General features: G+C 42.3%; 1 protein-coding gene across 1 annotated transcript in view; it reads right to left on the minus strand.

Moving 5' to 3' along the window:
• Positions 1 to 221: 221 nt before the first annotated feature.
• tbc1d12a (TBC1 domain family, member 12a) overlaps positions 222 to 16,032 on the minus strand; it is a 48,859-nt gene continuing 33,048 nt past the window's right edge. The window contains exons 7-13 of the mRNA XM_007238106.4: positions 15,912 to 15,992; positions 14,925 to 15,019; positions 14,498 to 14,569; positions 12,836 to 12,964; positions 11,631 to 11,740; positions 8,800 to 9,058; positions 222 to 3,300 (exon numbers count right to left, since the gene is read on the minus strand). Coding sequence (XP_007238168.3) covers positions 3,229 to 3,300; positions 8,800 to 9,058; positions 11,631 to 11,740; positions 12,836 to 12,964; positions 14,498 to 14,569; positions 14,925 to 15,019; positions 15,912 to 15,992 — 818 coding nt within the window. The 3' untranslated portion in view covers positions 222 to 3,228. The remainder of the gene's footprint in view (positions 3,301 to 8,799; positions 9,059 to 11,630; positions 11,741 to 12,835; positions 12,965 to 14,497; positions 14,570 to 14,924; positions 15,020 to 15,911; positions 15,993 to 16,032) is intronic.

The raw sequence follows: 16,032 nt of genomic DNA on the forward strand, positions 1-16,032 counted from the left end.
GTAGTTATGTATGTATGTATATGTGTATTTGCATGTGTGTGTGTTGCGATACTACAGGGTATATGACATTGGTTAGAAACATATTTGTAGACTGCTAGTGGATGAGTGGGAATTCTTGTTACAGCTGACAATTATGTACATGCATCGTGGATATGAATATCATGGCAATACTGAAATTTTAAATGCCTTTATAATAGGAAAAAAAAAAAAACAAGAGCTGGTTCAGATGGTACACAGGTTTTATTTTTTGGAAAGGTTTCTGAAATCAACACTGTCAAAATTATACACAAACCCACTCAGATACTCAGAACTTGCCAAAACCAAGGCCTCCAAAGTTCTTGTTAGTGATCATGATTGGCTACAGCTGGCAGCTTCTTTGCGACCAAATAAAATGTGTGTTTGACAGAACTTGCTGGATTGACCCACACACACAGTACAATGGGAAAGTCCAAGGAGCTCAATGAAGAATGTAGAAGGATATTCATAGATCTACACTTGTTTATACATGGTCACTTCATGTCACAGGTATCTGAATTGATATGCTGATTAGATTTTAGCTGCATGCATTTACACTTGGTGGACAAATGCGTCTCTGGTTAGTCGGAATGACACCTGATTACTGTGTGGGATGAATTATGCAAATGCACCTGTGGCATAGCAATTAATATCTGTGATTTGGTTGTACTAGGACGAGTTTTGATTGTACTGGTAGGAGCTTTGGGTGTGGAATGTGTTTTGGAGAGAGGTGAAGGTGTTTTTACACTGTTATAAACTTGTGGTTCGGATGCATCTCAGATCACCTCCTGAAATGTTTTTTTTTTTGAATGATCGGATTTAAATTGGATTTAAACATGTCCGGACGGGATTAGTTTATCAGGGGGACGTCCGTGAAAAATATTTCACACTTCTACTCAGTGATAAATTCTTGCATCCAGACTGCAATTGAAAAAACAGGAGGACCAGTGAGTTTTTTGGTTTTCTTGTTCAAGTGACATTGCGTTCAGTAGCTCCTCCATCTCCACTCGCTGTTGTTTTTATGTGGATCTCTGTAGAAATGTGCACCCAAAGTGTAATTACAGTGGGTGGCATTGGACAAATAGCTATTTTATTAAACGTGAGGTGACGAAACTCAGAGATTTAAGAACGTCTAAGAAAAGAGACACATACATGGTCATTCTGGACAGGAATAAAATCACAGAGGACCCCCTATAAAAGAGAAAATCACCCCACAACCCCCCTGAGAAACTAATCCCTTTCAAATAGGGCTTAGGTTTTGAGGTCACCAAATCTAGATGAAAGACCAGGCCTACCACAAAATGGAAGCAGTTGGTACACCAGTGTCACTGTCTGCACAATCAAACAAGATTTACAACAAAGATTTTTGGTTGAGAAATCAGCCACATCTTTAACACCGATACATTTAAGCCTTCAGCAGGAATGTTTTATTATCAGAGGAGACTTGAGAGGAGATTGAGTTTATCTGGCCACAGATATGACTAGAGGTAGGTTTGTAGAAGTAAAGATAAAGTTTAAAATGTTAAAATTCAAAACGCTATACCAACTAGGGATGTGCCATATTGTATCGTACACAATAATGTCGCCATATCACCCACCCCTAATTATCACATCAGGGTACTACTTTTTGCTGTTTTTAGCAAGAGAAAAATTTACACTGTTCTCCATAATATATCTATTAGAAACAATAGATTATATCTGTCCAGAATCATTCATTTTACAGTCCTGGATATATGGAGATATTTGGAGTGCATTAGTATTAGTATTAGTATCAGGACATTCTGGATCATTGACTTCTGTTACAAATCTTCTCAAATTCTTCTCAGTTACAAGTGATAAAATATATATTTTTTATTTCGTGTTTTGTCATATCGGCAAGAGTACGGTTATCTCCAAAATACCGTAAAATATTGTGATATTACTTTAGGGCCATATTGCCCACCCCCAGTACCAACTCTTAAACATGGTGTTGGGAGCATTATGCTTTGCATTGGGGTGGTTTTGCTGCCAGTGAAACTGGTATACTGCTCTTCAATGTTGATAGTAAAAACATCAAAGGAGGGCTATGTCAGAAATCTTCAGCGCAACTCCAAACACACATAAAAGGAGGTCTAAAAGGTATCTGTATCTGGAATGGACAAAAGAGGCTAATATTAACCTTTTGAGTGACCCTCAGGTAGTCCTGACCTCAGATCTATCAGATGTATATGTGGAATGTGTTTAAAATAAGTTCTGTGCCAGGAAACCAACACATTTCTTTAATCTCTACTCTATTAATCTATTTTTGCCTAGAAGAGAGGTCAAATATCCAAGTAGAGTGCACTGTATAAATATTTTTAATGCTATATGTATAAAATTGTGTGTTGATTTCATATACCCACCCCCCAATATTGCCATGACATTCATGTCCATAGATGAGTGTATGTAGACTTCCCACCACAACTGTATGTAGGGCTGCACCATTAACCATGTATGGTGGCCTTTGCAATTCGTCTACTGCCAAAGGCCACAATGAACGTATTGCTTTTAGTACAACGACAGCCACACTTTAATCAAGCAATTGTAGTTATAAACACTGTGTTGAGAAAAGCAATCTCTAATCAATCCCCATCATTATGTTAGTGGACTGTGTCAAGAGGGCATATCAACCTCTTGCTGGCACTGGAGTGTTTTTCCGGGATTAGTGCAAAAAAAAAAAAAGAAGAAAAAGAAATAAAGGGGAAAAAAAAGAATCATGGGAGTGGGCGGTGACTATGTATTGCACTCAATTAATAACAATCACAACAGTCAAAATGACCTCAGTTACAGTCTACCGTAATCATGCAGCCCTACAGCTGCGGCTGCGTGGATGTGCTTGTGTGTGCAGGAATGTGAGTCTATGTAAGTGTGTGAGTGTTTTACTGAGAGCAACATTGAAAAGGCTGGCACATTACATGAGAACCTGACGCACACAACTCTCACTCAAACACACCCACACACACACACACACAAAGTTATTTTCAAAAGAGATGGACCATGAGCTGAGTTCATTCAAGCAGTCCAGATCAGCATGTCCTCACTCAGGCGTCTCGCTGCCACAGAACGACCGGTGGTCTGCCTCCTTAATACTGCAGAGCACAAGCTGAAGGCAGGCGACGGCCATCTCCCCTCGGATTTTAATCCATTGTAAAAACAAAGTGACTTTGTATGCAGTCCAAAGGCAGCTGTTAGCCATTAGCTTCTCAACGCAGGACTGGCTGTTTTATCAGTCTCTTTAGGTCCATCTTTTATCAGAGCAGAGAACACCTAAAAGAGAAAGAGAAAGATTTAAGGCACTGCCACTTTGATCAGTCGATCTTAAGATTCGTTCTGCTGCAGCCAGCGTACCATCAGCAGCCTGAGTCTGAGAGAGGTCCTCTGCACTGGTTGGTTAGATGGCTCATCACTGCTAATGTGATGTTGATCTCCACAGCACCAGTTAGCTGTTAACCTGTCTCTGTGTAACCCTGTCTCCTACAAGTGCACTCACTGGCTTCCAAGCAGGCATGTATAAAGTACTAGAGAGATTTGAGATTTGAGTAGAAGTTGAGTACAAGTGCTGTATTAAAAAAGTGACTTGAGTAGAAGTGTTCTTTACAATTAGAAGTTCTTTACAATTACAACAATAGTTGTACTAAAATATTTAATATCTGAACAAGATCTCGTCAAATAAGTTGAATATATATTAATTAAATTTAGGCCTGGACAATATTTCGATATCGGTATTTATCGCGATAAGAAATGTTTCAATAACGGTGATATCATTTTTGTGATATATCGATATGTATTATTTACAACATAGCCGGGCTACGTCAGTGCGTGATGACGCAATCATACAGGCACGTAGCCAGATAGGCTAGGCTAGGCTAGGCTAGGCTAGGCTAGACTAGACCTGGGTCGCCTCCTCTCCGCTCCGCACCTAAAATCTCCAGCGATGAAGCGAAACCGACTCTAACTGATCGGATCTCCGCTCCGCACCTAAAACCCGCCTGCGATGAAACGAAACCGACCCTAACCCGCTCGTTTTCATCGCAGGACATTTTAGATGAAGAATGAGCGGATAGTTGGGGGAGGCAGGTCTAATTCAGTGGTTCGGCGTTCAAAGGTTTGATAAACTTCAGACTTCAGCTTGCTCCAAATTGTTCTGGAGAGTGGAGCCGACCAGCAACAGTAATACATCCGTTCCTCCACCTCAAGCAGATTCACTACACACAATATCTTCCTTATTCTGGCTAAAACACTTTTGTAGTTTATGTTGTATATAAGTTATTTATAGTTGATATAGGTTTGTTTATTTGACAGGGATATCATGTTCCCTTCCCTATTCTGGTTGAAGCACTTTTGTTTTGATCTGTTAAATATGTTTACAAAAGAATAAGAAGCTCTGCCTCTGTTGTAATGTAAAGTTATTTATATTGGTAATTTGTATATAGATTATAGGTTTATGTTTGACAGGGATGTCATGTTTTTATTTTGCTACATGCAAATTAAAGTGAGTATTGATTTATTCTGATCATTTTTTATTTATAAAGTATTACAGTTTTTTTGTGAGAGGAGGCTTTAAAGACTTCAATTTAAAATTTCAGACAGTAGTGTACAGATTTCCATTGCAGGGATTCTTAGCAGTTTTTCTGAGGCCTACAAAGTATTTATATCGTTATCGAAATTATATCGTATCGACCGAAATTAAGGAATATATCGTGATATAAATTTTGGCCATATCGTCCAGCACTAATTAAATTATAATCCATATATTTACTTTTTAATCTGATTAATAATCTGTGATTATCAAAATAATAGTTACCAAATATAATCCGGTGCTTTGTATGTATGAATTTCATCAGTCAGTTTTGTAAGCAGCAGTAAAGCCACTCCGCTGAAGTGCAGAGTTATACAGGCGTTTCAGTTTAGTTATCCGGCATTATTAGCATTAGCCACTAAGCGCTAATAAAGGGCCGTCAAAGTCCCATCACCTCCTCCTCGTGGCGACGGCTGGTAACGGGACCCTTGGGGTCTCGGCAAACGGTGAGGGCTTCCAACGTCAGATGGAGCGACGCATCGGTTGGAGAATTGTCGGTCGCACCAAAATGGACATGCCAGCTCGAAATTTGGTAGCAACAACTAGGGCGTCCCCCGGAGGCGATGTGTGCTGTCCTCACCTGAACGGCGCGAACAGTAAGCGAGGGTCCCCCGCCCACGGGCGAGGCGGGCCAAAGAAGTTAGCCCAACTTCGAATTGGAACCATCAACATCGGTACAATGACCGGAAGAAGCCGCGAATTGGCCGCATCCTTGAAGAACCGCCGCATCGACATTGCGTGCGTTCAAGAAACAAAGTGGAAGGGATCAAAAGCCAGGGACATCGGCGAAGGCTTCAAGCTCATCTACAATGGCCACAACTCGGCTCGGAATGGCGTAGGAATTATCGTAAATGAGAAGCTCAAGGACAGTGTGGTCGAAGTGAACCGAACATCAGATCGGCTCATGTCAATCAAGATCCATTCAGGCGAGGTGGTCCTGCAAGTAATCTCATGCTACGCCCCGCAAACCAACTGCACCTGCGAGGAGAAGGACAAATTCTGGGAACAGCTGGATGCTGTGATCCAATCAATCGGACCCGAAGAGCATCTGGTGATCGGTGGAGACCTTAACGGCCACGTCGGATCCACGAGGAATGGCTTCCATCAGTATCACGGAGGCCAAGGCTACGGCACCCGTAACAACGATGGCCAGCGCATCCTGGAGTGTGCCGAAGCACACAACCTTGCGATCGTTAACACCTTCTTCAGGAAGAATGCGCCTCACCTGATCACCTACAGCAGCGGAGGAAGGTCAACCCAGATCGATTATATCCTCGTCCGGCGTCAACATCTCAAGCTCGCTATCAACGCGAAAGTGATTCCATCAGAATCAATTGGAGCGCAGCACCGCCTCCTCGTATCGGACATGCGCCTCGACCTCGGTCAACACCGTAAGCTGCGCACGACCCTGGGATCGAGAATCAAGTGGTGGCATCTACCGGAATGCAAGCAACAACTTGCCAATGCCATCAGTAACCTCGGAATTGACACCGACCAGCCGGCTGACGCCATGTGGAACGACATGGCGTCACGGATCCACTGCGTGGCGGAGGAACTTATGGGACGAACAAAACCTGGCAGAAAATTCATCGATAAGCAAATTTGGTGGTGGAACAAAGAAGTGCAACTGGCGGTCAAGGACAAGAAGGCGGCCAAGAAAGTATGGTTCGCCTCCCAGAACACCGCCGATCACCAGCGCTATCGTGCCCTCAAGTCGGCGGCAAAGCGAGCAGTCGCAGTGGCTAAGGCCGCCCACTACCAACGCCTCTACGACGACCTGGACACTCGAGAAGGGGTGAACAAGATCTATCGACTGGCTAACGCCCGCCACCAGGCGACACTTGACATCAGCCAAGTCAAGCACGTCAAGGACGAACAACACCAGACGCTCCGGGGGCCGCGAGAAATCTTGCAACGATGGGGCACCTACTTCGCCAAGATCTCTAACGAGGAATTTCCCCACCCACCAATCGAATCTGCTGATCCAGTCTCTGGCCCCGTCCCACTGATTAGCACCGCCGAAGTCGAAATTGCCATAAAGAGGATGAAGAATGGAAAAGCCCCAGGACCGGACGATATCCCTGCGGAGGCATGGAAGCTTATGGGCCGCCAAGGTGCTGCACTGCTCGCCAGCCTTTTTAACCGCACCGTCGAAGATGGAGCCGCCCCTAAGGCTTGGCTGACCAGCACCACGGTGCCCATCTGGAAGGGCAAGGGCAACGTCCTGGAATGCGCCAACTACCGACCCATTCGCCTCTTGTGCCACGCCATGAAGATCTTCGAACGAGTCATTGATGCCCGGATTCGCAAGATAGTCGAGATCACACCCAACCAGTGCGGATTCGTCAAAGGCCATGGAACAACCGACGCCATCCATGCAGCCAGGCTGCTTATTGAACGCCACCGAGAAAAGAACCTGCCGATCCACATGGCGTTTCTGGACCTGGAGAAGGCGTTCGACCGAGTGCCTCACAACCTCATCTGGCACGCCCTGCGGTCCCACGGAGTACCCAAGATCTACGTCCAGTGGATCCGGCTACTCTACCAAGACGTCAGCAGCGTCGTCCGAAGCCCAGTGGGAATCTCACCACCATTTCCAATCACGGTGGGAGTGCACCAAGGATCGGCCCTGTCTCCGCTCCTGTTCAACCTGTGCATGGACACAGTAACTGCTGATCTCCAACACCCGCACCCGTGGACGCTACTGTATGCCGACAACGTGGATATAGCTGACAAAGCCCGAGGACAACTGGAGGCCCAAGTGCAACAATGGGACGCACGGCTGAGTGAGAATGGAATGCACCTAAACATCGCGAAGACTGAATACATGGAATTTGGCGAGCAAACTGGTGGAACCATCAGCGTCAAAGGCGTGCCCCTCAAGAAGGCCACGCAGTTCAAGTACCTCGGATCCATCCTTAGCAGCGATGGCGACACGCTCCCAGATGCCCGTGCCCGAGTCAGCGCGGCCTGGGCCAAGTGGCGCCAAGTGACGGGCGTACTCTGCGACCGCAAGATGCCAGTATGCCTCAAGGGCAAGATATACAAGACCATCGTACGCCCTGTCGCCCTCTACGGTTGCGAATGCTGGCCCGCAACCGCACGACACGAGCAAGCGCTGCACGGCATGGAGATGAGGACGCTCCAGTGGAGCCTCGGCCTGACGCTGCATGACCACATCATGAACGAGGACGTCCGAAAACGAATGGGTGTGGCCCCGATTACCGACAAGATGCGAGAAGCACGCCTGCGGTGGTACGGACATGTTGCCCGAAGCGATGAGAACTCGGTGGCCAAGACAGCGGTGCGCCTCAGCCCACGAGGGAGGAGGCCCCGAGGACGGCCAAAGAAGCGGTGGCTTGACCGGATTAAGGAGGACATGAAAAACTTAAATGTTGCTCCTGAGGACGCCATGGATCGCACCAAGTGGAGACTGGCATGTCGATACGCGGACCCTGCGACTTAAAGCGGGAATAACGCGAGGAAGAAGAAGAAGACTAAGCGCTAATAATAATAATTATAATAATAATAATAATTAGCTATAATTTGCTGCTCAGAGATGAGCATTATCAGCATGTAGCCTGCTGCTAACCCCAGCTAGCACTGCTGGAGAAGGATTAGCATCAGTCGCTAGCTCTTTCTCAGTTCAGAGGTGAGTATATATGTTAAAACAAGCTACCTCAGACGATCCGCTAGCTACTACCTTCAATACCGGAACACTCAGGAATTCTCATTGTAGTGCTAACGGTTAGCATTAGCCGCTGATGCTTATGCTGCTGTAACAAGCCTTAATGGAATTCTGGAAATCTAAGCTTACTGTAAATCAATTGAAGCACTTTACTCACCCAAATAAACAGTTTACAGGAGATAAATCTGTGGAGATTAACATCCAGCACTCGTTTCACTTTAAAATATTATTATTATTCTTTTTTTTTAAGAATTACAGTTAGCTTTACAGATCTCGACACCCAGTGGTGAGACCTGCTGAATTAGAAGAAAAACATGGCGACACCCCAGAAAATAGTCTAACCAGTTGCAGCCCTAGTAAACTGTTGAATGTTCTTGATTGTGTAAACAGTCTAAAATAAACATTTGGTGTTGGTTAGATGCTGGATTTGGTGTGAAAATCAGATTTGGGCCACTTTTACCTGCTGTGAAAGATATGTGCATGTGCACAAAGTGCTCACCTGGTTCCACCTCCGGTTGTTGCTGATCATGTGTGTGTTGGCAATGCAGTTGAAGAGTGTGTGTGCTGGAGTGTTTTCTGGGAGACGGGACAGGAACTGTGCGCTGTGAATGAAGTCCATTTGCAGGAGTACATCCTGATACAGGCGAAGGATTCCCAAGCCGGTTCGGAATAATGCCTCTTCTCCGTCCCGGCAAAACAGGTCCCACACGCGGCAGGCCACGTCCAACGGCAGCGACTTACTGTACAGCGTGAAGATCCTGCGTGTGAAACACAGTTATGTATTAATATACATTAGAAAACTGATGTCAAAGTCTTCAGTGAGTGTGAACACACTGTGGAGGGAAAAAAAATCACAGTTTCTAGTAGTTTCAGTAGTAAACACTGTAGTTCACTATTATTAATTTCTTCTGTGTAAATCCTGATTCTGAAATTCTCAGTAGGAATACTGTATTAACCAGAAACAATAATCAATCAAACAACTTACCATTATACTAAACTTACAAACTGAAAATAGAGCGGGAAAGCTCCACCCAACATGTGAATAACAATTGGTGAAAGATATGACGACATGTATTGCTGTGTATAGACAAGCGTAAGTCTGTGGTACATGTGTTCCTGTGAAATGGCTTGTATATCTACTGTTATAATATGTCCAAAGTCAGTTCAGTCTTTTTCCGGAAAATCTTACAGCACTTCATGCTTTCCTCTGCTGACAAACTTTTTTGTAAATGCGGATTTCATTTTCCAGCAGGACTTGGCACACTGTCCACACTGCCAGAAGTACCAATTGGCCTTATATAATATTTAAATTTTCCGAGACACAGATCTTTGGGGTTTCATTGGCTATAAGCCATAATAAACAACAATAACAGAAATAAACGCTTAAAATAGATCACTCTGTGTTAGGCCTGTCGCGATAACTATGTTATCGATCTATCATACCGTAATTTTTTTTATCACAATCATAGACTGTATATAAAGATGGACGCTGTGTCGCCGTTCCCATTCATTCAATGAAAATGAAGCCAAAATCTTCCGCCATTTTGGCAATTCAGAGACCAGAGTCTGCGCAGTAGAGACCAGAGGAGGGAGAAAGGCTGTGGAGAGACCGCCTACTCATTTAAATAACCCCGCCCCTGAGGGCTGCATCGTGGTCACAGACTGCAGAGCGGGGCGGAGCGGAGCTGACGGTCTGTTATTGGTCCCGCCCATAACCAGCCCTTTTACAAAAACCACACCTTTTTTGAATAGAGCTGAATAACGTTTTAAAAAACGAATTCTGTGGGGATATAAAAATTTGACAATATAAGCAGAGGTTACACTAGCTGCTGCATTTAAATAATGGAGGTAGAATTACAGCATATTAGAAAAAAACGTGATTGAAAGTTGTCTGTTTTGCCATTGAAACCTATGGGGATGGGTGGAGTTACACAGCTTTCTGCAGCCGAACAGCAGGGGGCGCCCGACCTGTGGTGGCTTCACTTTTGAGAGACGATGCTCTGTCCAGCTATATACAGTCTATGATCACAATTATTTTGCCGACAGTCGTTTGTTTCCACATGGATTTGTTTACATGAGAGCAAGTCCCGCTGCTCTCTCGCTGGCTTTCGCCGGATCGGTCAGACAGCGACATCTATCGGTTAGGAACTGTAGTGCACGCAGACTTTATGCAGCAGTGAGAGAGAGCAGTGACGTGCCGCTACACACTCACACACGCACGCAAAACTAAACAGCTTTAGAGAACGTTTAGAGAAGTTCAGTCCGGGATGGGCTGTGTTTTTCATGGTTCCGGTGCGGGAGTAATTTGGCTTTGTGCCAAATGAGCGAGGAGAACCATCAGCGCAAATCAGACCGTATGTTTACAAGGTTTCACAACAGTGGAAACAAAAGCTGGCAATACTACTAACCTGAGATCTTATTTAAAGCACAACCATCCAGCCCAATTCACCCAGCTGAATATTGAATATAAAGAGAGATCCTGCCTCAAGCCCCACACGGTAAACAAGCTGGTGTTTCTTGCTCAGAATTTGTCTGACAGTTACATTGAAAAATACATTTATAGCAAGAGCTCTGGCCTGCTGAGCTATCTGTGTCTTTGATCATATGGACTAAGCTAATGTGTGTTTTACAGCATATACATATATGATCAGAAAAAGGAATCTGCAAGTGCCAATGTGTTCAGAGTTTTTAAAAAATAATTAATGTAAATGTTACTTTAATATATTTGTTGTTACTTTTTTTTTAATAAGGGTCTGTTTAATATTTAGTGCAGTTTTTCAGAACCCAGGGTGGTTGTACTTTATTTGTTTTAGTTATTTAGGATATTCAAATATTTGTATATTGGAAGCCCAATGTCTGCTTTTAATATTATACATTTGGTTTAACTGAAAAATGGTGTAATATTATTATGCTATTATATTCTATAGTGGTGCTTTAAAATGACAATATTATTGTTTATCGCAATAATTTCTGGGACAGTATATAGTCCTGAAAATTTTGTTATCGTGACAGGCCTACTCTGTGTGTAATACATCTATATAATGTATGACCTTTACATTTGGACTGAATTACTGAAATAAAGTAACTTTTCAATGATATTTGAATTTTTTGAGATGCACCTGTATATTATAATATGCTCTACATTCCATTCCACAGATATCTCCCTTCACCACCAGGGGACACTGCTGAACAACTTAGTTGTCGCATTCATGACTGGTGCCTAATCCTGTGGACAGCACTTCCAAAAAGGGACTTGCAGGGAGAAGGTGTAATTAAGAAGAACAGCTTGTCTCCTGTCTGCTCTGATGTGTAAGCTCTGTCTGGACTCACCAGTCTATGAGGTAAAAGTCTGGAGTTAGACTGTTGTTCTGGAAGTGCTGGAATAATTTGGGCAGATTCTCCTCAAAGAAAACCTCAAACGCTGCAAAGTACTTCAGCATCTAGAAGAAAAACACAAAAGCAGAACACAAAATCAGGAGCGAGTGTGTTTATATGCACGTCCAAAATGAGATTCAGTAATCTGTCTAAGCAACTGAAGCATTTACATTTAATATTAATAATCTTCAATATGAGCTGTACAGGGCTGGCATTGTAATGTTGGCTGATTAACTCTGCTGTAGCATCTTTAGATTTGTTGATTTGTCTGCTGGGATGTTAAAGTTCTCAATAAATTGTAGTTTTGTAATAGGTTTTTCTTGGTAGAGCACGGCAAAAAATATTTTATTCATTTAAATCAAAATGTTTCATTTTGGTGGATTCCATTTGCCTTAACTAAAAAGTTCCTTGCTCTTTAGACAAGTGCAATTACTTTATACTCAGATTACATTATCATTATATTAGTATCATACATTTTTTTACAGTCTTTTTTGCAGTTAACTCTGCTACAACATAATCGCCAAACTATAGAGCATATCATTATATACTTTAATAATATCGTGACATATTAATAAGTAGAAGAGAAGATATAATGTGATGATCTTGACATGATTTAAAACATTACTGTTGAGGGTACAGAAAGTTGTTTTGCCACGATTTGCCATTGTTTATGGAACAAGAAGAAAGCACATTATTTGACCATGTTGACACAGGAAGGAAAATGTTTGGATGCATCAGGGCACTCATCTAATATGATCAACTGAGCATAAATCTTTTTACATCTATACCACAAGTAATATAGTGAATAATTGTGCACTTATGTACAGAAAAATGTTATGGTCATACTGAGGTGTCATGCCTTTGAATGGATATTTTTAGTTGTAGAATGAGTTACACTATTCATTTTTATTAGAATTTTTTTTTACTTTAAATATGTTGTCATATTTAAGTTGAATCTGAAGCAAAATTAGAGCAAAAACTGTAGATTTAGTAGAGTTTAATGAAACACCTACCGTATTCACACACACAACTGGGTCACAGATGGCCAAAAACATGCTGACCACACACAACTTCACTGCTATTTCTGTGAGTGTTTTACCAGGGCATGGTGTAAGAGGTTTTATGAGGAGGCTAAGTGTGTGTGTGTGTGTGTGTTTTACCAGATCGTGGTCCACCCTGAAGAAGGCCATTTGGCAGGGTTTGTTGAGGAGGTTGGCAAAGGCAATAAAGGCGTCCGCCTCCTCAAGGTTCAAAATAAGGACAGCAGCAATGAAGGACATTCCCTGCACCTGAAATTAACATACAGAACGAACAGTCAACCCCTGACTTGCTTAGACGTATATTTTTACTAATATACGCTGATCAAGCATAACATTATGGCCACCTCCTTGTTTCTTTCTACACATATTATCCTTTTAATCAGTTCCACGGATGTATTACATTATAATATGTATAATTACTCTGTGTACTTTATTATTCCCCTTCTTTCACACTGTTCTTCAATACTCAAGACCCCACAGGATAGACCACCACTTAGCAGCTGTTATTTGATTGGTGGGTGGGGGGTCTCACAAGATTTCAAACAGTTTGGTTCGTTACAAACAGCAGAGATGTAGTAACGATACGATACAGGACGCAGTCACACATTACAAATATGGGCTTTCATAATAAAATACTTTGTGTTATGCTCTTTAATAAAGACAGACATATGATATGACATGTTAATAATTATTATTAAGTACACACACACACACACACACACACACTCGTAACAATAAAAAATAAACGTATTTGTAATGTGTGACAGCGTCCTGAATCATAACTACATCTCTGCTGTCTGTAACAAACCAAATCGTGTTAAATTGGGGTACAAATTGGTAGAGTTGTGATTATTTTAGGTGTAATGAACACCCCCCTTAGTTTAAATAAATGCGCTGGCTGCTGGCTGCTATGCCAGGAGGCAGGCTATGCGGAGTCTATGTATATATGTCTGTCATTATCAGTAAAATGATGGCGGCGCCCAGAGCTGAAAGCTAGCGGCATGGGATGTTAACAATGTTTTTTAAAAGCTTCTTATGCACTTTTTTAAGTTAATAATGCCTTGTTTTATATGTCAGGGCTCTCCGGATTCTACTCGAGCGCTGGGCAAAAAGCACAAAATTACCGGAATCTTAGAAAGCTGTGGGTGAACGGAGGTGTTCAACAAATTCAACAGTTAAGTACTTTTTATCATGTTTTACTATACTCTGGAGTTCTCCTTTAACATTATACTTTATCAACAATTAACATTTCAAAGTTAAAACATATATGACTGAAAATCTTTATGAAAAGGCGGTTTCAACCACATGGCAATTTAAATAAATGGTGCTTTGCCTGGTTAAACTGCATTTTAGACTTGAAAAACGTAGAACAATGTGAAACAAGATTTTCACCAATCCATGGAACCTTTTATCAAGGAAAATGAAAGCCTAAAGCTTCTAAATGGTACTGTGAGTTGTCATCTTTAGTTCATTATAGGCTTATTTAATTTTATAAAGAACATTTGAAAAAGAAAAAAATCTTAAGCTTGCCTCTAACAGCTAATAAGCTTTAAAATGAGACGTCTTTACTTAAAGAGACGCACCAACTGCCTTTTAGCCCCAGGGTTCTAGAGGAACAATCACTAATCGTGGTTACGTAATCATGGGCAGGACATTTTACACAAACCCCTCCAGGACTGCTGCCAGCCACTGCTGCTTTATCGCTTACATTCTTCATATTTTACTGAACTTCCTGCTTTAAAACCTGAGTACAGGGCTGGAAGGGCAGTACGAAATACTCACATATCCTACATCTGGTCTATAACAGGTGTACGCTCCCAGAACACTGTGCAGCAAGTCGTGGTAGGGTCCACCCTTCCGAAAGAAATAGAGAAAAACAAAAAGTTATAGAATAACTCAGATCGGCTCACGGTTACTTCAGGCAATGCTCTATAATCCATTTAATCGTCTGTAAATATTAACCTCAGCATTCATGCAAAAAAGCAGCCTGACAGTAGTAAAAGTATTTTTTTATTAAAGTTAATTGCAATTAAGTCCATTTATTATTTCTAAATTATTTATTAGTATTCATACCCTGAAGCACACCTCACCAGAAAGGAAACTGTGTACTTCACTACCATTGGTACCATAACATTAACTGATTATTAATTTATTAATCTCTAAAGCCTAAAGCCTACAGACCCTATATGGTGCCAACTTGTCCTCTCACCTTCTGGAATATGTAGAGAGAGGGGAAGGTCCTGAAGATGTCCAGCTTGATCAGGTCCAAACTGGACTCCCTGTCTGCCAGCGATGCACCACAATCTGAAAATACAAAGATAAATAAAACTGTGTATCAAAAGTGTAACAAGCTGGGCTTAACAATGGATTAAAAAAATAAATACTACCGTATTTTTTGCACTACAAGGCGCACTTAAAATCCGTTCATTTTCCCAAAAATCGTCAGTGCGCCTTATAATCCAGTGCACCTTATGTATGAATTTTACCAGTCAGGTTATAAGAAGCAGTAAAGCCACTTCACTTAAGTACAGCGTTATACAGGAGTTTCAGTTTAGTTCTCCAGCACCGGGTCCAGCGGTCTAAAGTGTTGCCACTAAGAGAAGGTCACAGGTTCGAACCTCCGCTCATGCAGCTTTGCCATCAAGCTGCCGGCGCTCAGAGGGAGCAAAATTGGCCCTGCTCCCTCCGGGTGGGTAGATGGCGCTCTCCCCCCACATCACTCCTAGGGTGATGTCTGCAGCACAGGGCGTCTGTGAGCCGATGTACCGGAACCGAGCCGCTGCGCTTTCCTTAAGCGCACTGTGATACTCGGTAATGCTGCATCAGCAGCAGCTTGAAAAGAAGCGGTGGCTGACTTCACATGTATCAGAGGAAGCATGTGCTAGTTTTTACCCTCCTGGTGTGTTGGGGCATTATTAGTGATAGAGAGAGTCCTAATGAGTGGGTTGGGTAATTGACCGTGTAAATTGGGAAGAAAATTGAAAAAATTAGAAAAAAAAAAAATACAAAAAAAAAACATACAAAAAAAACTTACTTACTTTTTTGTAAATATTAGGGATGCACTACATATTCAGCAACTGAATTGTTCAGGTTCAGTCAAATTATTTATTTTTGGGGCATCTCTAACTAATACAACCTTTAAAACAATCTGTCACTAAAGTGACATGGAGTAGTAATGGAGTCCATCAATACAAACCTTCATTCTCATTGACCGAACTTGTCTCGTTAAAACTTCGCCATTTCTCTTTGGCTCTAGACAGGAAGATCTCATACAGTTCTGCAAATACAAACACACAATTACACCAGTCTATCAATAC

Source organism: Astyanax mexicanus, chromosome 14 (genome assembly GCF_023375975.1).
Source record: "Astyanax mexicanus isolate ESR-SI-001 chromosome 14, AstMex3_surface, whole genome shotgun sequence".
Lineage (NCBI taxonomy): Eukaryota > Metazoa > Chordata > Actinopteri > Characiformes > Acestrorhamphidae > Astyanax > Astyanax mexicanus.